This window comes from Phaethon aethereus (genome assembly GCF_964289735.1).
Source record: "Phaethon aethereus genome assembly, chromosome: 4".
In the NCBI taxonomy this organism is placed as follows: Eukaryota; Metazoa; Chordata; class Aves; order Phaethontiformes; family Phaethontidae; genus Phaethon; species Phaethon aethereus.
The window spans coordinates 78,954,171-78,981,612 of record NC_138578.1 but is presented as its reverse complement, the minus strand read 5'-3'; the positions used below and the strand labels follow the sequence as shown (position 1 = coordinate 78,981,612).

Here is a 27,442-nt window from a genome sequence, read left to right as displayed (position 1 = left end):
CCCATCTCCACCCCATCCCTTCCCACCAGCAGGAGGGCCCCAGACAGACTTCAAGTGTCCAGTCTGTGTTTCACCCCAAACTGATTTTTAACTAAGGGGACTGATTTACCTGAATTAATTTATCCTGATGTAGGAATTCCACTTAGTCTCGCTTGCCAAGTGCCCAGTTTGATGTTGCACCTGTGTCAGCTGCAGAATCATTCTTCATCACTTTGTCATCAGAAAAACACTACTTTACACAAAACACCGTCTGTGGGTCTTACTCAATTTGCACTCACTGCCCACAGGCATACATGACACTTTTTGGAACCAGTTTCCCACATCTACTGTCCCTTGGTCAACCACCCATGGACATCACTGGAAAGAAATTATGTCATCACAAGGAAGTGATGGGGAAAAAACGACCTAGGAAAGAATCGATAAAAATTTAACCACGGACTTCAGGATCAGGACTTGTGTAGAGAGAAACAGGCTTCCAATAAGAATGTAAATAATTTTATAACAGGTTTTTTTTCTTTGATTTTTAATGCTAGTGGTAGAAAAAGGATGTTGTTTCTGCAAAGATGTCTTCTGCTTTGAGCCATCAGAAGATTTTTCCGGACTTTCCCCCAGCAGGTCCATGCTGTCTGACTGGTGCCACTGGAAACAATCCTTATGGATATATCACGTTCCTATATCACATTCCCAATGTTTGGAGGTACCACAGGTGAGGTTATCTCACAGACACGAATTTGTGTCAAGCTTGGGGTTTATTCCTTCTTGTGGAAAAGGCTTGGTGAGGTCTCATTGCTGGGTTCAGGCATGACTTGAATCTTTTGGTTTTTGAGGGCAGCTTCCCTCATCTTGTAATACATGAATTCATTCTGCTGAAACATGCGCAGCTCCATCTCCGTCTGGACACGCATGACCTGAGGGACACAACAGGTTACAAAACCTGTGACACAGGGGATCTCGAAGCAAGTGAATAAGGAACTGCCTAAAAACTGGGGACCATACTTCAGGGATGTCCTAGGCCATGTAATGACTGATGCACCTTACTCAAGGTGTCCCACCAGCAGGACCAAAGCTGACTGGACACAGATATCCAGTTGCTTACTCAAATCTGGTTGCCTGTGTACTGTGAAGGTGAGGAATGCATCAGCCCTTCCTGCACCCACCTCTTCCACAGGCTGCTGGGAAGCCTCATGCTCCTAAACCTGATGCAGGACCTAGAGGAGATGCTGTGCAGAGCCAGGGAGCGAGTGCACTTCCCATCCACACCCTGGGCTTGACCCTTGCTGTGACCCATCACCGGGGTGGGGGTCACCTCATGTGGGAGGAGGCAGGGGAGGAGGAGTGGGATGCTCAGCCCTTCTTCGACCACATCACAGTTGCACCACCGGCATCCCAGGATTCACCACGAGCAGAGTCATTCCCAGTGTAGCATTACAGCAGAGGCTCAGAAGGGATTTAAGGAAACCTTTTACACCTGTCTTGGAGTTTATTCAACCCTTGGTTTAGGAGCACAGAAATAAGCATGTGCCATATATCCACTGTTTTCCTCCTAAAGTAAGTGGGAAGGGAAATACCAAAATGGAGGTGCTGGGGTCTCGCCCTCTGCTGTATATAGGGAAACAGTCCACAGATCCTAAGCTGGGAAATACACCTATGCGTCATTTAAGGAAAAAATACATGGCAGCTTAGGACTGGGGACTGGTATATAAAGAAGAATGGACACCAATAAAGAAAAACAGTTGGTAAACTGGGAACATCTAACCATACACAATTTGATATAGTCAAATTGTAATGCCATCCATCCAAGAGCAGTGAAATCAGGCTGTTTGAAGAATGGGAGGGTCTGACCTTGGGCACAGCAGTTTCAAAGAAGATTCAGGGGCTTAGCGGCCATTTTTAATGTATGTCCTGGTGCAGGAAAAAAGCTATTTTTCAGGGATGAAAATTTCCCATAGGAAGGGAAATTGATACATATCTCAGCTCGTACGGATGGGTTGTTTCTACTGCTTGAATGTAATTTTGCCCAGACAGACAGCAGAGACGACACAGGAGATTACACCTACCTCCAGGTCTTTGGTAATTGGGTGGGAAGGTCCATGGGTTATCAGGAGAATGGCATAGGCTTTACAGATCAAGCCATGCCCGGCTTCAATGAGACCAGCATGCCAGTGAGTCACCCCTGCCCGCATCACGGCCATCCCCAGCTGCGCGTTGTTGGGATGGTATATTTTCCTGGAAAAACATTGAGTAATTTTAGTTCAGGAAAGATCTGGCTTCCCAAATGTTTGTCAGTGACTCGATATGTTTGCCAAAGAGCAGACTATTTACTCAAGCGAAGAGCCTATTGCATTCAGTGCCGCTGAAATGTGCAGACCTGCTTAGAAAGGGTCAGGCATGAGTTACACGAGGACACGAGCCATACGAGGACATGAGTTGTTGTGAAAGAGGATGAACAACCTGCAAACGGGGAAAAGCTGGACACCTGGGTTGGAGAATGCCAAGCTCTGTCATTCCACATTATTTTGGCACAAACAAAACCCAGATCTGACCCTACAGCCCAGACGGCACCAACTTAACTTCAGACACTTAATGCAGTGCCTAAATTGAGAATGCAACAACCACCAGCTTCTCATTCAAAGTAGAGAGAGAAACAAGGGATGCCAGAAGCTCCAGGAATGTTCAATTCACACCCTGGAGATGCATCCCTGCCTCCAGGGACTGTCCAATCACTCCCTTACGGTCAGTACCCAAGGTGGGAAAAATGAAATCTGCTATCTACATCCAACTTTAGAAGCTGTGGCAGAGTTAGAAGCTGCTTGCACTTACCTGAAAACCTGCCTTCAAGGGCTTATTTGGCATATTGAATTGGCAGATCTTAAAGCAAGGAAGAAAATTACTGCAGTCCTCCCTCTGGACTGAAAAACTGAGGAACAGGAAGGGGAAGCACCTTCCTTTGTGTCATTCAGTTAGCTCAGTGCCAGGGCTGGGACATGAAGTGGCTTGTCAGGCCTGCAAGCCAGGGAGGTGATTCTGTCACCCCTCCGAAAAAGAACAAAATATCCCAGGCCTTTTGGGGTAGACCTGACCAAAAAGACAAGTAATGAGTATGAGACGCTCTCAACAGGAGAGTGAACAAGATGACAAAACGGGCTTTTCTCTCTTCTCTATGGTTTCCATTAATTTTTTTTCTTGCTATTTAACACTCATCAGTCCTGTATTAAAACCTCGGTAATAATAAAGCACATAATTTTTACTGTGAGGTTTGCCCTGGATCTGTGTGAACTAAGCATGAATTTCTTTATTCTCACTGAGCATTTACCACAGGACTTGTGTATACTAATTAGCCAAGACAGAAAGCCATGCATTATCCACGAGTGAAGGGATATCTTGAGTGACAGCCATCTGACATGGTTTCTCTTTTCTCTGCAACTTCTCCTTCCTGCAGGGCACAGCAGAACAGACCATCTCCTGCAGCAACAGCTTCTCTGTCCTGCAGCCAAGCTCTGTGTCTTGCTATCAGGGCAGCCCTGAGATGCTTCTGAGACAAAACAAAAAGGCTGAAGAAAGATGTACCCAAACCATTTCCTCGTTACAGTTCAGTAAATCAAGGTGTTCGGGAGCTCTTGTGCATATAAGAAGAGGTCCCTGTCTGCCTGGTGATATAATCAGGTCCCAATCTGAATGCCAGCACCACTGTCCTGATGGGAGCAGACTAAGAAAATTATTCCTATAACACACTGCCTAACATTGCATAACCACAGAGAGCTGCCAAAAATAGGGCACAGACATACAGGTAGCCGTCCACCATCCTCTTGGCGTAGTCAGCTGCTTCCTCAAACATCTGGAGGTAGGAGAGCACCTCGGAGGCAATGCTGAGGATCCTCAGGAGGTAGATGTTTGTGTCCCCCAGCACAGGCTCCTGTTTCTTCAGGCACTCACGGCACAGCTTCACGACCTGCACCCCGGGGGAAGCAGGGAGAGGAAGGGCAAGTCAGAGCACCTTTGGGCCTGAAGCCTGACATGCCAAAGCGCTGTGGGTTGCATGGTCCATACCAGTCCTATAGGCCATGTCAGCACCCATGAAGGTTGGGGAAGATAGACTATGCTTTGATTTGTTGAGAAGCATCAGCCTAGCAAAATGGTGCTTTCTCTCCCAGGGTTATATTCATAAAACTGCTGAGGAAAAAGTGATGTCTGCTGTTCAGGAGAAGAAAGACCCCAGGAGGCTGGGTTTTGCCAGATACTAAGTGCCTACAGGACTCTTATAGCCCAATGCCATCCACCCAACCTCCTACAAGCACTTGATGCAATGAATGCTCTTAATGACCCCATGGGGCTGGACACATGGAACTGCACTGTCCCATGCGTGTCCGCTCATCTGCACCTAGCTGTGACCCAATGTCCAGATTCCTGCTCTGGGGGGCTTCAGCCTTTTCCCAAAGTAAGTTCAAACCCAGAGGCTGTTGCTCAACCTGGAGTGTTTCCCTAAAGCTGTTACACTCTGAAGAGAACAATTAAATATTTCCTGAGTCAGCAAAAGAGGGTGAAAGGAAGAAGTGACTTTGCCCCTGTGGTCTCCACTCCAGGTGGGACATGGGTCTCCCACACCACACACCCATCCTCAGCACCCAACAAATGAGTGACATGCAGGAGCCAGGAGGTGAAGAGGAGGTCAGCACAGGCAATCATAGCCCACAGCTCTGTGTGACAATCATCCTGACTGTCCTGTCCCTCTCCCAAACCCTTTTTCTGAGGCTATCTGGCAGAGCTGACTCATTACACTTGCCCTGTAACTCATGTTTTTCGCCCAGGAGGCCTTTGGTTCAACACCCGTGTCAATCAGAGGTGCTGGAAGTCACCTGGATCTCCTTGTATCATCACTATGAAAGAAATCAATCTGGGATGTTTCCTCAGACACGGTCGTGCATTACAGAGGGCAGAAACCTGTCAGCTTTTGCAATTTGAGCTGCCAAGAGGGCAGGAAGCACACGGGGATATTCAGGTTACAGCAATGGGGGGTTGTTTCATACTTAAATCATTGACGTAGAGAGGGACAAGACCTGTTTTCCCCAGCAGTGCGTATACAGCAAGAGAGCAAAAGTACCAGGACTCACTTCATGGTAAAGTCCCTCCATGCGGGCCTTGTTGATCTTCTCCAGCGTGTCCTTGGAAAACTGGATAACCTCCTTCACCATGTCCGCCGAGGGCTGGGGACAATGTTAGGAAAACCAGTGAGGAAAACGCACAGCCTGACACATGCCAAAATACCCTGGTTGAAGGAATGCTTGTTCTGCAGCCTAGGAACCCTGATCAGCTCAGAGGGATGCTTCCCACATCACCCACTGCCTTCCTGCCACTGGCTGTATATCCCAGCGTGCCTCTCAGACCTGCCCAAGACTGGGCTGAAATGGTCCCGCTACCAAGTTGAGAGGTGAAGCTCCTGCTGACTTCAGCAAGAGTGTTGCTCATCAGGGTAGTGGCCATGTACACCTGGCATGCATGACTGGGTTCCTCGACTCTTCCCCCCACTTCTCTCCTCTGGAAAAGGGGCAGAATTGACCCTGCAACTGGGAGGTCTCACGAGACACCAAAGAGGCTGTGAAAGTCACCAGCTGGTGTGTATCAAGTGTTCCCAGTGCAGCTGCTTGAGAGAAATGAAGCTCTTGAATGAGAGATGGGTGGAATAAGGATAGGAAAGATGACTAAATTTTACCCACTCTGAGAAATGCTGTCATTAGGTCCAAACACCATAATACAGTTGACCTCAGATTTCAGCTGCATCCAGAGAGTGAAACGTGTTTCCCCACACACCTCAAAGTTTGGATTTCACCGTGTATTTGAAGACACGATGCACATTTAGGCATTCCTGGCAAAACACTAACCAGCTCATATTTAGCTGCCTCCTCTTCCTTCATTTAATGCTGAAATACAACATTGTGATATCCGGTACCATCATTCATCTTCTGCTTTTCTGAGCCTTTCAAATTTGCATTTTCAAACTATTCTAGCTATCATGACCTTCCTTTTATTAAATGGGAAATCTGAAATCAGCCCACGATTGCATGATTCCAGGAACTTGCAGGAGAAGCCCGGTCTGGAAACACAAAATAGAGCCAGAGCACAGGCACGTGCCCAGCAGCCAGGAAGGACCTCTGGGTGCGGATCAAAAGCAGAGACCCAGCGTTGCAATGAAGAACGCAGAGACTTGGAGTCAGGACCATAGGACTGTCCCACTGTATTTTTTCCCACATCTGGTCAATCAAATTTTTGAGGAATCTGTGAAATTCAGCTAGTTGGGAAAAGCTCTTGAAAGTTTAGTATGGAAGGAAAACCAGTAGTTTTTCGGAGCCATACACAACCCATCTATTTATGGATACATACATGTGTTATGGCTTATTATTCTATATTACTAGACTGAATGTATCATAGCTAATCAGATTTTGGCAGCTGTTTGAGCAGCACATAGGGTGTCCCAGTGCACAGAGCACATTCAAAGGCAATGTTAACACCAGTGCGAATCACATCTCTATGCCGTCTGAGTAAAGACTCCCAGAATAGGTACTATAAACAGCAGTTCCACAGTGGCTTTGTCTAATAAAAACCCTCTCTTGCGTTTACTAGACCCCTAAGTCTGTTGCCATTATAAACAATGGGAACTTTGCTACTCTTTGGAAGGGGTGAAGGACTGGAGGTCGGAGCGGCTGTTGAGGATGTAAGCTGTCAATCTTGCAGATATTCATAGCGCTTTTTCCACGCAGCTGTGAGCGTTGCTGCTCTCAGGCAAGTGAGCCTGAATTCAGAAAATGCGATACAGCCGGCGGCAAGCAGACGTGCTCTGCGGGTGAGGTCAGCCTGGATACTTATTGTCTGTGGATGGAGTGTATTTTTAATAGCTGAAACCATGCACCTTGCATAGTTACAGGCTTTTTCTATACAAGTACTACAGGTTGTGGAGGACATTTACTCAAAAGTGCATGTCTTCCCGCTGCGTGCTGCAGAGCACCTCTAATGCTTACGAAAAGGGGATGGCGCATGTCACTGCTCGGTCAAGGCTCGATAGCAGGTGTTGAATGAGAGCTGAGATTTTTTTATGCATCCACTGGAGGAGGTGTTCAAAAATACTTCTACAGAAAGTCAGATAAAAATGCTTCTGCATCAGAGGACTGAGCTCTGGGACAGCTTTACATTTGAAGTGGGGAGTGTCAGTAGTCAGGATTAGCTTTAAGATGAAGCTTGATAATTTAATAACGGGATTATATAGCAGGGTCTTTTGCACTAGACAAGAACTTGACCCAGCAAGCAAAGGGTCTCCTCTAGTCCCACGTCCTATCTCCCATGGGAACTGCTGAATTATCAGTTTGATCCCGTTTCCCCAAACCTTTCTCAAGGAGAGACTTATACTCGGCAATATCCAGCCTTTCCTGACTGCCACCTATATGAAGGAAGAGTCACGGGTCTGAGCTTGGCTTTCTGGTAACTGCTGAGCTGGGGGCTGAGGGTTTTGTACTCCTTCCCAGGAAGGTGCAGCTCGCTGGGCCTCTCCTGGTGGCAGTGCTGGTCTGAGGTCACGGTTCCTCACCCCTGTTTGGTCCTGCCCCATCTCAGCCCTGTGCTGTACTTGCTCCATAATGCAGATCAACCACTTGATAATACACCAAATTGCCCTGCCTTGCTTTGCCTTCCCTTACTTTGTAAAGGTTGCAGGAGTAGAAACCCCCTAAGCTAACACTGCCACAGAGGACAAAAAATACAAGCGATTATATCCTTGGGCAGAGGAACCAAACAGAAACTCTTAGAACTACCAGCATGGTAGCTGGCCAAGCAACACATCCCACTGCTGACAGCGAGACACAGATTTACACCCTCCCACGCGATGACTTGTGAGAGCTCCAAGGAAAACAGAGATAACTTAAAAATGAACAAACACGTTAATTCTTCAGTCAGTCTGCCCACAGCAACCAAGCCCAAATGTCAAGCGATGGTACAGACTCCCTGTGACAGGCCTTTGCAAGGAGGGACTGGAAGCTCGGGCTTCTCACCTTCCTGGAGCCAGTGTGATAGTACACGTTTTACACACCGTACAGCTTCAGCCGTGCTAGTTAGTCCTGTTGCCACGAATCACGTGCAACACATTTTCCTTTCTGCTGTTCAAAACTTTGATTCCCTTTCAGTTCCACCAAAAAAAAACCCCCACGATCTAAATGCCAGCATTTTTTTCAGCCTTAGACCTAATTTTCCAATATTTTAGCATTCTGCCTGTTGATAGACTATAAGGCTAGAGTTAAAGGCAACTTTTATGGGATTTTTAAAATGGAAAACTGCACTTATATTGCATAATAGGGATTAAACTGGCCTTGCTTGGTGGGCCTGAATTGGTGTTGTGCTCCATCAAGGGTCAGTTCTGTTCTCATTTTTTGCATTGGCACTGTCACGGAATCACACAGAGTCACAAAAGTTAAGGTTGGAAAAGACCTTTGAGATCATCAAGTCCAACCGTCAACCTAGTCAGGCTTCTGCCAAAATCTGATTCTGTTCTATTGAGAGTGTCCCTGGGCTGAGGAACCACGGTCACAGAGGCACACAGGTGGAGGAGACACAGCTGCCTCTGGGTTTGGACACAGCAGGACAAACCATACCTTGCCTTCCCCCTCCTTCACCGCCAGCATCAGGTCGTCCTTGATCTGCTTCTTGCAGTGCTCACAGGCGCAGTCGAAGTAATATTGCTTCTTCAGCTGCTTCCGCCGCTCCTCACTCACATTAAGGAAATCCACGTAGGAAACCGTCAGCTCGTCCCCTGGAGAAATCTTGCTCAGTGCCCGCAGCTCGATCCTGGGTGCAAAGGAGACGAGATGTGGACTTGGAGAAGCAGCAGAAGCAAAGGTGAAGCCATAGAGCCATCAGAGAAAAATCCTGCGACCTGCCCCTGCCTTGTGGAGGTGAGCCCTTGCCCTAAGGTACTGCTTCAGCTCTTCAGGGAGGCAATGCAGAGATGGGCAGCAGTCCGCTTCACTGCATACAGAGTAAAAACACGGTCACACAGCTTTCTCCTGCCCTCTGCAAGTCCCTGGCAGGGATACGTAAGGGTCTGAGCTATAAACAGATGACGGCTCCATTACTTTATCTGGATGGGGGCTGAACCTAGACATAAACTTTTATTATGTTGTAGGAGATCTTGCCAGAAGAAAACCCTGAGATCAGAAATACCGAAAAACCCTTGCAAAATGCTGAGTTTGGACTTCAGGTCTTTTTTTAAGTACTGTTTTGCATGCTACCCATACACGCCTGGCTAGACTCCCAGATCCTGAGCTGTGCTGCTTTTGGTATCGTTTTCACTCTGAAAAGTTATGACAAATTCCCTCTGGGTGCTGGGTAAGAGATGCCCTCACCCTGTTCATGCATCTCTGCATAAAGGCTTAGAAACAATTCTCTGGAAATAGTCTATTTTTTAATAGCTCATTTGATCTGATGCCTGTTGCTAATAGAAACCACAATTAAATTGCCAGTCTCTGTTACTACACCAAAATCCATGGCAAGCCCTTGATGACAGGCTTTAGGAAAACCAGACCTTTGCACCTGCCTTTCTCTCACATCGTTCCCTGCAAAAGGTCTTAAATAATGTGGACACTCAAAACTATTCCCTTGCTGTTTCACTCTATATGCTAAATCCTCCAGTCACTCTGGGTCATCTCTCAGTTGCAGGGGCTGGACAGGCACAACTGGCTGAAGAATTTGGCCAGAACAGTAAAAAGCTCCCTCAAATACCAATTGCAAGGTGGTGCTTCTGTATCCAGCTACCCCCCCATCCACTAGTGACTCTACCCATGGTTAGAAATAATTCACTGCACTTGTGACCAGTGACCTTGGGCTCTCTGCTCAGACCAGTTAGTTGGTTAAACGTATTTTTGCAGGTAAGGCATACTTACGGGTTATCAAAATGAAGCCAGTCCCATGGTCTGAGCTCCCACCCTATCGTTGCGCTACAGTGTGGTACATCAGTCCTGAGACTCCTTCACCATGGGCAGCGTGCCTTGATCATCCTCCTGCTGAGCTCAGCACCGTGTTTGATGTACACGCCTGCTACGAGATGGGACCTGGGGGGGGACCTGCTGGCTCCCACCTGAACGTGAAGTGCTTTAGATGGGACCCAGTAAAGGTCTCATCAAAGGCATAGGTGGCATAGGACTCAAAGGTCTCACCAGGTGCATTAAAAGTACGTCTTTTCTGGAGGACACGACTTTTTCTGTGCAATCATATTTCTGCAAAGGGATTGTAATTCTCCTGTAATTCCCTTTTAATTCCTTTGTAATTCCCATTACAAGCTCTCAGCACCAAGGACGTTAGCTCTGAGCCTTTCAGCTGTGCTAAAGCTGCTGTGAAAACTACTCTCTGAGGCTGGTCTTGACCTTGCCTGGGTGTTAGATCATGTCAACAGCACATTTCATACAAAATTTATCACTGAACATGCCATTGTCATGAAGGGCAGCTATTAGTTATGTCGCAACCACGGGTAAATGCCAGCCAGAGAAAGGTGCAACCTGCTGCTCCAGGAGAAAGTGCACGAAAAAGAGCGATTCCCATCGGAAAGGTTTACACACACAAACATTCCTGTTCACACTTAATGGGATCCTCGTTAAAGTGAGCCATGCAACCAGAGAAGCAAAATCAAGCCTCTGACTTTTATGATGCCCCTGATAGCCTAAGCACCGTAGGTATATTTTAAGCAGCCATCCCTTGTGTGGAGGGGACTGATAGCATTTGGAATAAGCCTGGAAACACATGGCATATTTTAAATGCTATAGTTAAAGAGACACTGTCAGCCAGGAGCACCCCACCAAGCTTGCCCCGTGCTCTTTCCCCAGTGTCTGCCCCAAGCACCTTGAAAGACACATGCACAGGCACAGCAAGTGCCCGATAGCTCAAAACTCAAATTGCCCCAAAATAGCAACTCTAACCAGAAGGGAAGCTCATTTCTCCCTTTTTATGGTCCTATCTATAATGCACCGAGTAAGCACCAACGGTGAAGAAGAAGAGCACTTCAAAAGCATTTCCCGTCTTATTTGAGGAAATTGCGTGTTTGGTTGAAATGTAAAAGTTTAAAGACAACAGTGTCCCTTTAATAGGACTAACTGTGATATACCAAGTGCCGTGAGCTAAGAAGAGAACTTTTTTTTTTGCATATATTTTCATGATTTCTTTAGTTTAGATCAGGTAACAGTGGCATCATTAAAAGGTAAAACATTAATCAGGTATTATGATAAGAAAGGATAAAACCTACATCTCACGGTACTACTGTAGGCAACGCATTCAAAGGGCACCGTTTGCTGCAGACGAAACGTGGACTATTTAGTATGTCAGTAATGCAATCATTTCTCATCTCCTAATACGCAAGGTTTTATTTTGGGCTGTACAAAATTAGCAAGACCTTGTTCTGACTTTCATGATCTTGCCGTAGTCAGGGGAGGAGAAATGAGAAGTGGAGAGGGGAAATACTGACAGGGAGGAAGCCAAGGGAGAGGGTGGGAAGGCAGGGGGGGAATTTGCCATGGGGGAGACAGTCACAGTATTACCACTATCATTTTAATTTACTACAGAATGCAGAGTTAAGTGAGGTTTGGGTTTAGTGGGTCTTTACATGGGGGAGGAGTAGAAGTTCAGAAAATGGGGAAAGTGAAATTTTCTGCAAACAGAGGGAGCCCGTCGGGCTATTTGCAGCTTTTCCATTAACACGGGGCATGAGGGGTACAGGGCAAGGGGAAGGACGATGCTTTCAAGACCGACCCACCTCATCTGTGTGTGGAACATTGATCTTACAGCCTCATGACTGAAAGACAAAACAAACATCTGCAGTTTACACAGGTACAAGTACAACGAAAAAAACAGGGTACACAGCGTGGGGCATCAGGACATCATCCTGACGGGGGGCAAGGGTGTTCCCGGTCCCTGGCTCATGTCTCACTGCATATAGAGCTTCACATTTGCTATGCAGCTGCCGTAACTGAGTTGCCCATCACTGGGCTCTAGAGGATTTGGTGGAGAACTGTCCTGGCACTGTGATTTTAGGAGTGCTCTCAGCCAGGGGGTGAACAAAACCCACTTCTGATGTTTGCCAGGTGCAGTGGGGCTAGTTCTCCTGCACAGAAATGTCTCCACTGACATCAGTAGTCATGCTCTCTGAAACACAGCTTGAAATGGAAATCAGACTGGAAGATCAGCAACAAGGACTGTGCTCTGTGTGATGAGTTTAGTGGGGCCTCAAATCCGGTATTGTGCCTTGAGTGCTGATGAAGAGCTCGCTTCCCACAACAGGGACTTATCATCAGGTTTCCACAGAAAGACAAGAAACCTTCATAATTTACCTGGCCAATAACCAGATGGTCGAGTTTAAAGTCAGTAACAGGATACATGTGGGAACTTCGACAAGCTGCCAGGCAAACAAAATGCCGTTCCTCTACTTACCGCCCAGAAACTCAGACTTCAGAGTTGGTATCACTGCTAGTTACCTCCTCCACTTCCCAGACTGGTTGGAGAGGCTCTTCATCATTCCATTATGGATCTGATCCAGGGCAATTGGCTATCAGAGCACAGACTCCAATCTGAGTTTGGATCAGACCCTATTTCCCATGAAGGTAATCATTCTAATGCAGTTTTGGTTTCTCTTTGCTCGTTTACCAGCTGCTTGATAAACACTGGTATAGTTTTATCAGCTAAAACCAGCAGCGAGAACTGGAGTGCACAAGCAATGTGTTAAAGAAGAGGAGGCTGGGGGGTTAAATTATAGCACTAAAGTTTAGCAAACAGGGGAATTTGTAAAATCTTAAGACCAAGTGGAAAATTTGGATGAAATACTGTAGCTGTGCAGCTTTTGGCAAGCAGTTTCCCACAGTTAATGTCTTGCACACGATGCAACTTTCTGGATCAGCAGCAGTTTATACCTGTTCTGGCTTGGGAGACAGCTGGGAAGAGCAGAGCATCCCCCCCCGCAGGCTTCCCCAAACGCTGAGCACAGCAGCCTCCACTCTCAGCTCTGCTGAAACATCCTTGCATTTCCCACTTCATCTCTTCCCATCTCACATGTCCCACAGAAGTTTTCTTAGAGGACTTGGGTGGGAATGGGGAATGCAGCTTACGGCATCCTGCACTCACACGTGACTCGGTTTGCAGATAACAGTCACAATTGTCATTAAGATCCCATTGCTAACGGGTTAATCAGTGATTAACAGAGATGGTACACTCTCACAAAGATGAGGATTGTGTTAGGAATGGTTATAAACACATCAGAAGATAGTGATACACAGCTGATTGCAAGCTTGCAAGTCCAAGAACTCTTAGACTGTGGACTCGGCATAATCTTTAATAATTCATTAACCATAATTGTTCCTTAACTATTTATAAATAAAGCCTCAATATAAGGGGTGATCTAGGCAGCTACTTAGTACTTTATCTGCCTATTTTGAGTCTGGTTTCAAAACTCACAGAAACCAGGGAAAAATTCTTTGCTGGTTTACTGGATTTAGGGTCAAACCTTGTGTATGTGTTTAGTGCATCAGACAAGAATTTTTAAAATAACGAGAGAGAAAACAACTCCTCTTTAGAAAGAAAATCATGATTTTTTTTTTTTCTGAGCTAGAAAAGGAAACAAGAATGAATAGATTTTCTGTGGCAGAAATCTGACACTGTAGGGTCAGCAGAGTCTGCTGAGCTGCCAGTTAGGATGCATCCCCGCTGCACCTAAGGAAAGAAATATCCACTCACTTGCCGTTGTTGAAGATGACAGTACAATTGGGCCAGCAGTCATGGTTAGCCTGGCAGAGATTGGGGAAGACTCCCACACCAACAGCCTGCAGTCCTCTTTGGTCACTGAGGGTAAAGCCGTTGCAGCTGATCTAGTCCCAAAACATAGGCAGGAAGAAGCATTAGAGGAGAAAAAGTTAACTCAGCTACATTCAGGATCTCTCCATTCCCACTGATGCTTTAGAAGAGGTGTATCTCCAGCATCACATCTCCAAACTTTAAGGAGAAAGGAGGAGTGCCTATGAGATTATTGCAGAAGGTAACTGTAGAAACATCTTTAGTTGGGATAAAACATCAGAAGAGAAGTGATGTAGGACTTGAAGCAGATGGACCAACTCAGTGCAGAGCTCTGCAGAATATTTGCTGTTAATATTTACTTGGGATGTTCGAGATAAATTTGGTTTGACCATGCATTGGTTTCCTTGTATTTGCTTCCTGCAAATAATACAGAAAAAGGTCACAGGAAAATGAATTTGAGGCAATTCAAACAGAGCATTGGCAGAAAGCAAAGTTCACACTTATTAAAACAGGTATCAGTTAGAAATTAACCTTGAGAACTACATTCAACATGGACACATTTACTGGGAGACCCACAGAGATTATAAAAACCAATTACTACTGTTTGTTATGAGTCCCAGACAAGTTTCAGAATGACTACTTCTGGGTGACATATGTACCAAGAATAAATTATCACACTTTTCTATATGGTACATTATTATCACACATGAGCAGAACAGTTTTCAGCTGCAAACAAAAACAAAGGAAGCATTTGCAAGGAGAAAATGCAATAGGATATACCAAACTAAGCAATTAACTCAGTTGCTAATTATTTTAGTCTGTTAATAGTTTTATTTCCTTTCTTAACTGGTATATTATCTGTACTTCTTTACATCTGCATGGGCAAGCTATGCTGGTCACTGGTGCAGAGGCCTCCCTGCGCCCAGCCGACTGGATTTTCTTTGCAGGGTGGGTACGAAAGGATGCCGTGTCCCCTCCCCGGGCTAAGGCTGGCAAAGCCAACTTCTCCGCCACACCAGCCATCGGCAGAGGTGCGAGCAGAGCGTGTGTCTCAGCTCAGCTCACCCTGGCCCCTTCGGCAGGGTACCTCCCGGAGGGGTTAGTGCAGCCCGGGATACACCGGCTTGGACCAGGGCTGAGGGCAGAGCAGCTCAGCCTGAACTGGCCTCGGGGAATTTCCCCCTCTGCTACACTGAGAACAAAAATTTTTAGTTAACAAGTTAGTAATGAATATTATTAAATATATTAAATATATAAATATATTTAATATAATATTTATTATATATTAAAACATATATTTATAATATACCTGTAAAAATCTAATGCACACAATATATAATAGGCATTAATGTATATACTAAAACAGATCTGCTATATTCAAATATATTCTAAGTACATTTACTAAAAATATATTTAAATATATTTTCTCAGCTCTCCTAGGTGTGGAGAGATGCCCAATGGGACTTGCGATGACAGTGTGGCACCTACAGTTGAGCGAGCCACTTGCCTGCAAGACTAAATAGCTAAAATGTTCCAGACCTTGCCCTTGCCGTGCCTCAGTTTCCCAGTGTCAGTGCAGATGCGATGCAGATGGGGATCGGGCAGCACTCAAACCATCTGCAGCAAATGCCGGTCTCGGCTATCCCAATCGCTATGGCCTCTTAAGGGCAAGAGAGGGATGAACTCAGCCATCCTCAACTCAGGCCAGCTGGAGACCTTCTCCGGGAAGCTGGCATTAAAGGCAGCCCCTCATTTGCTCTCCCACCCCTCCGACGTACCACTCCAAATATGTGAGAGATGTACTGCATGCCGAACTGCTGGCTCTGGGGCGGCCAAAACTCGAGGAAGCTCTCCACATCGGCACGGAGCTCCTTCTTCTCCTCCTCACCAAAGCTGTCCACGTGGTTCTGCAGGTCATCAATGGAGACCAGGCAGCCCTCTGCCAGCCCACTGCCTTCCCTCTCTATCTTCCACATGATGCGGGCAGCCAGCCTGGCCAGGAGAGAGCCCCAGGCATTAGCACCACCACCCACTGCAAGGAGAGGGACCAAAGGACCATCGAAATTCATTTCATGGGTGGGAAATTGTGTGCAGATACAGAGACAGAGACAGGCTGATGGCTGGTCACCATCCACGGGCTTTTGAAAGGGAGAAAGATGCCAGGTTTTGTCCCAGCATCTAGGTTCTCCTCAGGAGAAGTGCTGCAGACCCCCGGGTCCTCAGCCTTCCACAATGGCTCTCATTTTCTTGGAAATTCCTCTTATTTTCTTATAATGGAGCCAGGATGTGAATCTAAATCAATGTATCCTATAGACAAATTGGGGAAGAGCGCATCTATCTCCTCTTCTACTTTTCTACCTACTCTCCATTTTCTCACACCTCCTAAACCACCCCGGGGGGGTTTGCCTCACCACGCTCAGCTGCGGTAGAGTTTTTCAGGCCCAGCACCAAAAAAAAAAAAAAAAAAGCAGAAGCATGACCCCCTCACACCCCAGATGCCCCTCCAAGTCTCCATCCCATCAGCTCAGGGATGGTCCCGGCCTTTCCCAAACCATCTCCCACCTCCACCCCGTCCAAATCAGGCCAGCCGGCTCTGCCTCACTGCCCTCGGAGGGAGGCCCCGTCCTCTCCCAGGCTGCTGGCTCAGCCCCTGGGGCCAGCTCTCACCTGATGTTTTCGGTGGGTGCCTTGCCGTGCTTCTTGATGGCAGAGCACTCGTTTTTGTGGTTCAGCCAAGCCGCTCTCTGGCAGGTCCGGTCGCAGTAGTAGGCGAACTTGCACTGGCCGCAGCGGTGGAGCCTCTCCTGCCGTTTGAAGCAGGTGTGACAGATGACGTGCGTCAGGCTGGAAGGACAGAAGGACCCGTCAGCTCGCACCTCGGTGAAGGGCCGGCTCCACACAGCGAGGGTCCTGCCAGCTTTGCGTCCCTGGGTTCCCCACACCCACTAAGGACCGACCCCCTGAGATTTTTTGGGAGGATGGAGAAACCTCCCACCCAGCTTAATCCCTGCGCGCTTGCCCAGCGCTGTTGCTTTTCTGTTTGGCTACACCAAAGAGACAACTACTTTGTTTGAAGGAGGACTGCAATAAAGCGTTCCCCAGCTCTCAGTCCTCTTGCCTGCAGCTCACCTGCTCCTCCTCAGCACCGTCGCTGTTAACAGAGTTTTCCGTCTGTTTTCGTTTTCTGTCTGGCCCATGCTGGCACCCATTTGCTGAGCAGAAAGCAGATGCCTAATGAGAACGTAGCTCAGGCGAGCACAAAGGAGAACATGAAGGCGCAGGGCCAGCCTGAGAGCTTCACCTGCCTGAAAAGTCTCCAAATTTGTCTGAAGTGAAACCCCTTCCAAGCACTAAGGCTTTCCTGGGCCCTGATGGGCCAGGTCACAAGATGGGGCAGCAGCCACCATCATGTCTGAGAGACTTAGGAACACACTGGGCGAGAGGGACCAAACTCTGAGTCGTCCTAACTGCTCTCCTAAGCTTTCCTTAGGCACAGGCACACTGCGGGGATAAAAATATATATAAGAATTGCTCTGCTAGTGAGGAGACCACAGGTGTATCACACTGAAGAAGAGTGGTAGATCGAAGTGGTTACATAGGGAAACCCTGCGTTTGTGCTGCTTGAAACCAAGATACTTTTCCACGAATTAAAAAGCAGCTTTGCTTGTCACTTCTTTTTGTCACTGGGCCAAAGGCGTAGCCATACTGGAGGCATTGCACTTGGCGATTGTGGCGTTGGGTTGAAAATGACATGAGGAAGCCAAGTGAACAGCCTCCTTCAAGGTAGATCTCATCACAGGGTGGTTTATGTCTTCTCCTTCTTCCTTTGGTTGCGGCACATCTCCTGGCTGTGCACCATCAGCAGAGAGCAGCACAGAGCCCCAGACCAGGTGGGTTTCGGGCTCTACTGGTTCCAGTGACTCCAGACAGATGCTTAGCATGGATTAATGAAGATCTGAGGGACCAGAGCAGGCTCCCAGCCACTCAGCATATCCCCAGGCACGACTGCTAAGGAAGAAGCGGGTTTTCAGCTGCCCAGGGATGGACAAGAAACACTGAACACCTGAAGACAGAGGAAAGATGAACCCTCAAGAGCTTGCAGGAGCACTGGCTGGGGTCGGACATGGGGTGAGCTGCTGTAATGCCAAGCTTAGGGAGCAGTACTTGCATTTATGACCCCCATAAGATTTTATTAACAAACTCAGAGGATCTTCAATTTTCACAGTAGGTATGTTGCTGAGCTGAGAACATCAATAATTTAGTGCTGGTCAGTGGCCCAGAATATGTCCCCACAGGCGTCTCATTAAATGTTGAAGATAACGAGCACAGTGCCTGATGTGAGGATGTGCTCTGCTCCCAGGGCGTGAAGTCCTCTCTGCTTAGTCCAGCATCAGCTTAGCGCTGTGCTCTTTAGACCACTTAGAGCCTTCCTGCAGATGGGCTAGCGATGCAGACTTCTCCTCCAAATCCAAAAGCCTGAGGTGTCTTTCTCTGGTGCCAGAAGGAGTAAGTGCTGCTCACCAGCTATTCCTGCTCCTGAGTCTGGGTTTTAACTAGCTGAGAGGTTACCATGAGTTCAGACAGTCATGGGATAACTGGAAAACACCTTTCAAAAGAAGCAGGTGTCGTCTTTGGGGGATGCAAAACAGGATGTACTAGAAGCATCCTAAAATTGTATGTATGTAGTTATAACCAATGCCAGGGGAGGAACGTATCAGAGGATATTGATGAAGTCTAACCTCATGTTGTCCCTTCAAGAGTATCCAGGATCCCAGACCAAGGGGAAACCTCCCCCGTGTGCCCCTTTCTCATGTCCAGCTGCTTGCTCCTGGGACTTGCTTCACTGGGAAGAGGAGGGAGACACTTTGGTTTCCTGCCCAAACAACTTTGGAACTTCTCCCCTGCTGCCAAAGACTTTTCCCTGCCTGATTTGGTGTCCTCAGCTGCCTACTTCTCCAGGCAACTGCCCACTTTACCTCTGCCTCCAGCCAGGCTCGACAGTACGAGAGAATTTACGTTCCCATCACTCAGACGCTGCTGGTCCCAGGAGGGAGGTTCTCATTGCAAAAAACTCACTGACCACAGAGGCTTCATTACCAAGGGAACATTATCATCACTCGCAGCCCATAGTGCGGAAACTGGGGCACAAGGAAATAAAAAAATGTACTGATGACTACATGAGGCAGCTGTGCCATAGGCGGGAATCAGACCCACAGCCCCAGAGTCCCCAGTCACAAGACTGTCCTGCCTCTTTGTTATACAGATAGATATAAAAAAACATATGTATGCATATTTATATTTATCACAGTACACATAAAATGCACCTTCGTTCCCCTGGCACTATTGCATGAGCTGCTGACACAATCTGCCCTGCGCCTTGGCTCTTGCAGGATAAAGAGGGCCATTGATTTAAAGCAGAGGGCCATTGATTTAAAGCAAGATGACCTACAGTAGAGAAAACCACGTGCAAAAATGAGCTTCAGAAAATGACAGTGAGCAGTGCTGGGACACAGGAGGGAGCCGGACGCAAGGTAAGTGCCCGGGATGGAGCAGGCAGAAGCACGTGTCCGGGAAGGGGGATGCAGCCAACTCCATTAAGTCAAATGAAAGCGTTGGGAGCTGGTGAGAAATGTGAGGCTGTGCTCTGTCTGTGCTCTGTCAGCTGTCAAGTCAGAGGGGCAGAGAGGTGCAAGAGAGATTACACTCCTTGTAAGGCAAAGGAGAGCCAGAGAGCTGATAAAACCCACGTGGGTACGTCATGCCGGGAACCAAGGGGAGATATCACGCACGGGGAATGGGGCTCCCTCCTGCCACCTGCGTGTTTTGAGAGCAGTCAGAAAGAGAAAAGGCAGTTAAAAAAGTTTCCTTGTAGAGAGGAATGACAGGTCGGAGGGGAATATGTCCTCAAACAGGCTTGTCTCCCCCCAGCTCGCTCTCTGAGAGCAGAGCAATACTGAAATGTTGGCTTGGCATTTTGCTGTTTATCGCATAGGGTGTCCAGAGTTGCCAAAGCAAGCCTAGCTGGTGGAACTTACCACCAGCCCTGGAAAGCCCTCATTTCTAAGGAGATGCAAAAATGCCCAAAAAAACATTGTGTAAGACTTCCCGAGGAGATGAAGGAACAGTTCATGCGGTATTGAAACTGCAGACACAATTACCCGTAGGTAATCTGACTGGCAGGTATATGAAATATCAAATCTCTCAAAAAACCCTCACGGGATCCTCCGTGCTCAGAAATGGTTTAAAAGAAGACTGGATTTATTGATAATGTGCATTTGCAGGACTCCAGAGGCCTGGGCTCAACTCTTGACACAGTAAAAAAATCAGGAGACACAGGTACTTGAGATCTATCACCTAAATCTTCAACAAACGTTGCCTAAGCACTGCCTGATCCTGCAAGTACCTACATGTCCCAGGTGCCTCTAGGCAGTCGTGCAAACTCTTGCCGTCCCAGAGGTGCCGAGCCAGGCGCCCCGAATGGGGATGGCAAAGTGGGGCTCTCCCTTGGCCCCAGGGCTGGACCTTACACCAGGCTCTGGTACCATCTGTCCTGGAGGTAGACGACACCAAGGACACCAAAGGCTTGCAGTGATCCACAGTCTCCACTGCCATCCCCTCTGCAATGGTTAAGGTCCCCCAAGGACAGGGGGAGCAGCCGGAGGTGAAACCCAAGTCTCTCAGCCTGTGGAAATCACTGATCTATAAAGCTTTCTCTGTCTGGCCTGGAAAGCGTTTGTCACAACCCGAAATGGCTCCAGGTGGCCTGGATGGAGCTTCCTCTCCCTGGAGAGAGAGTAGCCCATGCCCGCCTGGTCAGGATGCGGCATAGCCAGGCAGCATTGAAGGTTTCTGGGGAGATGTATGGCACCTACCCAGGAGCTCTGGAGGTTTGAACCCTTACAGACTCAGTGATTGGGTTCCTTTGCTTTAACACGGGGACAATAAAACTGCTTTCTGCTGTGTCTACATACACCATGGCCTCTGGGGTGGTCTCTGGCCATTCATTCACTGCCATCTTCCACAGATAGTGAGAACTTCTTTTTCAGACCCTGCCCAAAAGCAGGATCTTCGTTAGCACAGTGATTTCTCCAGCCCATCCAAGCCCTGCCAGGTCAGGGATTTAGGACTGACTTGGGGGGCAGGTACCACTGCCTGACTCACTAAATGATCTTCTGGGGAACCTCCAGTTTCCTTGGCCCCTCATCCAAGGGTCAACCAAGCTTAACTCTCAGGAGCTCATAAGCTCTGGTATTATGTAGATGAGACGCACAACTACTACTCATCCTGGACGTAGCTACAGTCACAAAAGCAATGACTCAATATGCCAGCCAACAATGCAAGAGGTCACTCGCAGCTAAACCATGGCTCCCACAAGCACAGCTCTCAGTGAAAGCAGAAGAAACAAATAGCTCTTGTGACTGCTTGGATTGGATTCAGATGGATTAAGATCTGTTGGACCTGCCAGGGCAGAGCGCTGAGCACTGCCACAGGAAATATAGTAACCTCAACTCTGAGACATGCACAACCCAAACACCTGCCAATCATTGCCCATCCAGCACCCATAGCATCTCATTCACTGATCTGGAAAAGCAAGGTGAGATGGCTGTAGTGCAAAGGAATAAAAGGAGGATTTCATTGAATAAATAATGGACATGATGAGAAGCTCACAGATTATTTAACGTGAGTTCATTCTATTCTGTACATCATAGATGACACAGATGACCTAACTTACACCTAAGTCCACCTGCTTCATATTTATTATTGGCTGGCTAGGCACCTCTCTCCTCAACGTCTTACAGAGAATGGCATAAGAATAGCCTAAGATGTAGCCAAAGTCCACTTGGCTTTCAATGCAGAGGCTGCAACGCTTCATTAAACACAACAGCCTGAGGAAATCACCTACTCTTTCGGCAGTGAAAGGAAAAGGGAGGTATTCAATAGCTGGCTTCTACTGAGGATCCTATACTGGTGAATTACTAGCATAAGAATAGTTTTTCTCCTTTAATAAAGGCGGTTGGTACTTAGTACTTTTATCTTTAAAATGTCAGGGATGACACATCCTAGTTTGTCTGATTTGAGTGGAGGAATTAATTTAGATGAATTTTAGACTATTTTACTTTTAGTCTTTCATTACAAACTTTCTCAGCCTCTTTTTAAAAAGGTGTGGGTGTGTTTTCCTTTAAAAAAATAGGTTTTCTCCCAGGTTTTATTTAAGCTTTTGAACAAATGATATAATAATAAAAAATCAAGGCCCAGAAAATTTTAAATAGTGTGAATATGATCACATTAGCTCTCAGCTGTTACTGGTATCAACTCAAGGAATTTGCTTCCATAATCTTTTTCAGAGTCATACTGTTATGTAAAATGTTGCATTTCTTATACCCCTAGGTCATCCCAGCTACAGTAATGGAGCTCTGCACATTTCCCTCGGAAAATGTTTCATAGGTCAAAAAAGAGTGCAAAAATTGCATGGTCTCAGGTTTTTAGCAATTTGCAGATCACTCATCAAGCAGATCTTCAGGTGATCTTGGCTTTCTACCACATGACACTGTTTGCCTTGACTACTGTCTCTCAAACCCCACCGGTTAAAGAGCAAACCTGCTCTTGATGAAGGTTGACAAAGATATATCAGGCATCCCCATGCCTGTAGGCAATGTAAACTCTTACAGGCTCGAGAGCCAAATGACACGCCAGAGGAGAAGGTCACATACTGTACATTGAGCCCAGGCGATGGGAATACCATCATCCTGAAGGTGGCAGTGAGGAAAGGAGACCTGGGTACTTCAAAGAGAAAGTGAAGCAGGAGGAGGGAAGGATTAAACTCCAGCACATAAGCAGAGACTAGAGAAAGCCTCAGTGAGAGGTAACGTCAATGGGAAATGCACAGGGGCTTTGCAAATCGAAAAAATGACCCCAGCAAAGGCAAAGAATTCCTTGAGAAGATATACTTCCAACCTTCTGCATCTATTTTAGGGCAAAGTGGGCCTGACACTGGTGTATTCCAAATGCTATTTCAGCTGATAACAGCAAGGCTGATTCAAACACAGATCAGAGAATGTGTCTGCACTTTATCCAAACAGCAAAATACCAGAGACCACACGGAGATCTGTACCCCCTTTCAATCAGTAGTCACTGTCTCTCTAAACAGCTTGCTCTAGTTTGGGTAGAAGTAACAGGCTTGATGCAGGAGTCAACGCCAGGTAACCACTGTGTTAAGTAAAAGGTTATAGAATCATAGGAATATAGAATCATAGAATGGTTTGGTTGGAAGAGACATTTAAAGGTCATCTAGTCCAACCCCCCTGCAATGAGCAGAGTTAGCCTTGTGAGTCATACCCTGGCCTAAAATCTAAGAAACTATGAACTGGCTGTTTAGCTTCACTTTGAGTTTTATATGCTTCTGGACTAAAAGTCTCTCACACCAAATAAGAAACTGCTGCTCAGATGACCATCATTGGGTTGAAGAATACAAGCCCTCACCAGCCTTAATGATTTCAGGGACCTTCAGGGTCCCTGTGACCTTCAGGAGCTTCCAGATGGGATGCAGTCTGCAGCTTTAGACAGCTAGATGTGCTCATCTGTACCCTCAGTGCCTAAGATCCCATCAAAACACTCAGTGGGGTCTGGAAAGCCATTCAGCTCAAAGGCAGGTGTCTGTGTTCAGTGCACATTACAGTGCTCCATTGATTATAACAGGCACTTAGGGCCAGTTTCACTTGCCTGGACGCAGGAGCCTAGTGTTATTTTAGGCTCTGCAGGGACACCCATCTGGGCTGAGAGGAGGCCTGATTCTCATAAATCCTGTTTTGCACCTGTCAGCCCTAAGAGGATGTTTCAGACACCCGGAGGGGATCTCAAATGACACCTACGGCAACTGAATCCTGCCCTTAGCTCTACACAGATGCTTATAACAGACCTTAGTTCTGGGTGTCTTAATTTGCAAGCTGAATCCCAAAGCATATTGCTGGACAAGCCATCACATCACCCTGTAGGTTGGTCCAGTTAAATTGATGGGTCTTACTTGCTCTGAGTATGATGGCTGATTATATAGAGTTTTGTCAGAGAAAACATGTCTCCTTTTCGTGGCACAATAAAATTCTCAACACTTCCTCAAACTCAGCCTCCTACTGACAGACAGACATTCATACAGTGCAGCTGGGTGACAGCCTCAGGTCCAAACTACTTCAGCAGTTCCTCATGTCAATATATAGAACAGGGTCTTTGCATCATTTAAGCCCAAAGCATAGTGTGTCCACACTTCCTGCTGTAAGCACCTAACACCAGGTGCCAAGATTAGTTGTTCAGGCTCCCTAGATCCCTGTACAGTCAGGGCAAAGAGGTTTGCTCTTCCAACAGTTTCTCAGAATATGAAAGGTAGGTTTCTGCTATGCCACAGCCCTGTGGAGGGGTTTCTCACTTAACACACCTAAAGATAAACACCTATAGCAGATAACACATTTTTTTCATTTCATAATTACATTCTTCACCAGGTGAAATGATGATCAGCTTTTATGGGGCTCCTCCATTTCTGAACAGTAGCAGCTCCCATCTCTTGACAGCTTTGTGCCGGGACCCAAACATAAGCTACTTTCCACGCCGTAGTATGGCCACACCAAGAAAACGCCGTTGTATCTCTGAAGAGCTGCTCCTACTAATCTGAAAAAAAAACTTTTTTTTTGCCCGCTGTGTTGCCACATCACATGCAGTCACACAGACAATTGCAGTGTGGCCACTGTAGTATGATTGCCATCCATATACATCACATATAGAACTTGATTTCAACAGCAAAATCTGGAGCAGGATTTCAGGGGCTCAGCATCCACACTGGGACCAGACTTCTCAAAGGACTGAGCTCTTCAAAGGGCTGCAAAGTCCAGACCAACTCTGCATTCTAGTGCTTCTGTGGTGACCTTTATACACAAAGCAAGCTGAGCTCTGTGGAAAATCTGGTCATGTATTTGGTAGGACCTGAGCCAAAAAATTAAACCCACCCATTCATATGTGAATCCGCTTTCCATAGCACACACACACACACTGCTTTCAGCAAGAGACAAAGATGCTGAATGGAATTAGGATGAGGGACTCTGGACTTTGGGTTTCCCAGTGCAGGGTGAAACCCTTTTTAATAGTGTAGACTCAACACCAACTTTAGGACCTATACATGTGTGTGTGCACGCAAGGAAAAACACATGCCTCTTCATCCATGCAGAGGCAACAGCAGTACTTTCAGGGCAAAACCAGCCACCATGGCCTAGTGTGGATTTATTCTTGCAGGTCCTACAAGGATCCAGGCTACTCTTCTTTGACAGCAATCAATTCAAGGGGGTTTAGGCAACTGAATGACCTGGGACAGCTGTAGAAGGTACCTTCAAAACCAAAGCCCTGTGTATGGATGAAAAGCATCAGAGCAGTTTTCACATGAAAAAATGCACGTTTCCATTATATGTCAGGCCCAGGATATCCCCTGCCAACAAGCATTTAGTTGGCATCACCTGTTTCAGAGATTTTGGGAATGCATTTCGCAACTAACGTATATGAAGTGCTTTGGGATAAAATGTTCCACGGGTAAAAGTCCATTATTGCACAGTAGCATGAAGAAGAAGCAGAGAGGTAAGAATGGCTAAAGCCATTCCCATCCTCTGCAGCTGCAGAGAAGGGGTGTGTTTACCTTACCCCTGTGCTGCTCAACATCTGGATCTGCCCTCTGGGAGCTAAACAAACACAGTCTGGGGAGGGAAGGAAGCACATCTCTCCCCATCCGAGGTTTTCCATTGGAAATCTAAGCCTAAGACACAGTCTGCAGCCTAAGAGATGATGTGGTGATAGTTTCTCCCCTTATTTCACATTACACAAGTGACATTTGAAATTGCAATGAAGATACAGCTCTTCAACATGGGCAGCTCTATATGCATGATGCTCGCAACGTTTCACATAGAAGAAAAACAATTCTCAACCAGCAATCAAAAGGCAAAATGTTTTCAATGTTTTCAATGATCATTAGTATTTTTAATAAGGCATATGGGAGAAAGTGTCCATAGGCACTTCTGAAGCAAACATAGTATCACAGCAAGATTCCAGCTAGCGACACAAGAACAACTAAAGTACAAGAGCTAAAAGGACATGTCAAGGAGAGATGGTTTTGTCACTAACTACTGTACTTGAACTCAGGGTTAAGAATTCAAGAACTTAATATTTTAAAATAAAAAAGTATATTTTTAATGTGAGTTCTTGCAGTGACATATTAAAATAAAAACTAAAAACTGCCATTGTTGCTATGGTAAAGATTCATAAACATGCTCACCCACTGACAGTAGAAGAGCAAGGAAAAAGTGAATGAAAGGCAGAAAAAAACTTATCTCCTGCTCTGTCTTTTTAATCCCCAATTCTCTGCTATTGCCAGATCACACAGTAGCACGATTCAGCTTCAGCTACAAGATGACTGGGATAAAAACAGCAGCATGAGCTCTGCTTGCGTCCCAGACTTCATTAGCGGAGTTAGTTCAATCAGGGAAAGCTCAGCTAGGAAGAATCACTCACTGCCCTATTGAGTGTGCAGAACTCAAAGCCACTGGCAGTTTGGGGCAGAAAAATCAGTCTCGGGACTCACCATGATGCCCTTGAAGAATGCATTATACGGCTGAACAAATTCCATTCATGTCTGAGGCTTTATTCTAGATTTATCCCATGGGAGATTAACATAGAAATTCGTTCTTCATGTCTTTTAGCCTTCAGGGTATTTAAGTGAATCTTCCACTGATTTGAAGGGCAGAAGTGGACACCTACCAGCCACATGGGCAGCGCAGGTTGATGGAATGTTGTTTGTCCTTGAAACAAGCAGCAGAAAATGAAAAATGCGCTTGCACCAGAATTCAGTTGCTGGCTACATCAGTGTGAACAAAAATTTAAAACCAGAGTTCTGCAAGGGTAAAAGCAGAAACTTGTCTCCAGTTAACTCGGCTAGCTATAAATATAAAACCATTTGAACAGAAACAATCTCACTCACAGATCCTCACCAACTTCTAGTTTGAAGGAAGTGGGCGATGAAGCTGCATGTACAGCTGGGAGGTGGTACAGGTGAGCAGAGCACAATGTAACTAGCTTTTATCACGCATTATGCATCGGAGGCTTCAGCAAAGTCAGCTTGACGTTGCTGTACCTAAACTACACTTATTGCTGGCAGCTCACCGGAGCATAACATGCATCTGGTTTTGTGAGGCACTGAATACAGGCAACTTTCACTGCATTCGGTAAAAGCTGATGGCACTGAGCACCTTGCAAGATCTGATCCTGGAAACAGATTGCACCATAGTAAAAGTAAAAAAGCTGTTCTGAGCCCTGGAAAGCACGTTCACTGAACGCGTCTTTACAGAAGTGCTTCTGACTTCCCTTCACACCCTTCTCTGACGCTGTCCAGACACTTTCAAAGTTTTACCCACCCAGCCAAATGAAATTTTGCATCGAGACGACTTTCAGTCTGTGTTTTACAAGTGCTTTTCTCTTACCTATCAAAAACCACGGCCGCATAGGCTGGCTCTGCAAAGATGACATCCCCGGGCAAGAATTCCTTCTGCGCTTTCAAACCCCTGCCTTTGCCTTCAGACGTGAACACTTCGACTGACTCCATTCCCCCTTTGGTCAT

General features: G+C 46.6%; 1 protein-coding gene across 2 annotated transcripts; it reads right to left on the bottom strand.

The window, feature by feature from the left end:
- Nucleotides 1–749: 749 nt before the first annotated feature.
- On the bottom strand, nt 750–27,442 carry SMYD1 (SET and MYND domain containing 1; the record flags this gene model as incomplete). 2 transcript variants are annotated; one of them, XM_081999631.1, is made up of 10 exons in its annotated part: nt 750–908; nt 2,058–2,226; nt 3,786–3,949; nt 5,109–5,201; nt 8,631–8,823; nt 11,777–11,815; nt 13,747–13,877; nt 15,582–15,795; nt 16,471–16,647; nt 27,306–27,442. In XM_081999631.1, the coding sequence occupies 10 exons, from the start codon at nt 27,440–27,442 to the stop codon at nt 750–752; spliced, it is 1,476 nt and encodes a 491-aa protein (XP_081855757.1). The 2 variants fall into 2 exon arrangements, with proteins under 2 accessions (XP_081855757.1, XP_081855758.1); XM_081999632.1 differs by lacking the exon at nt 11,777–11,815.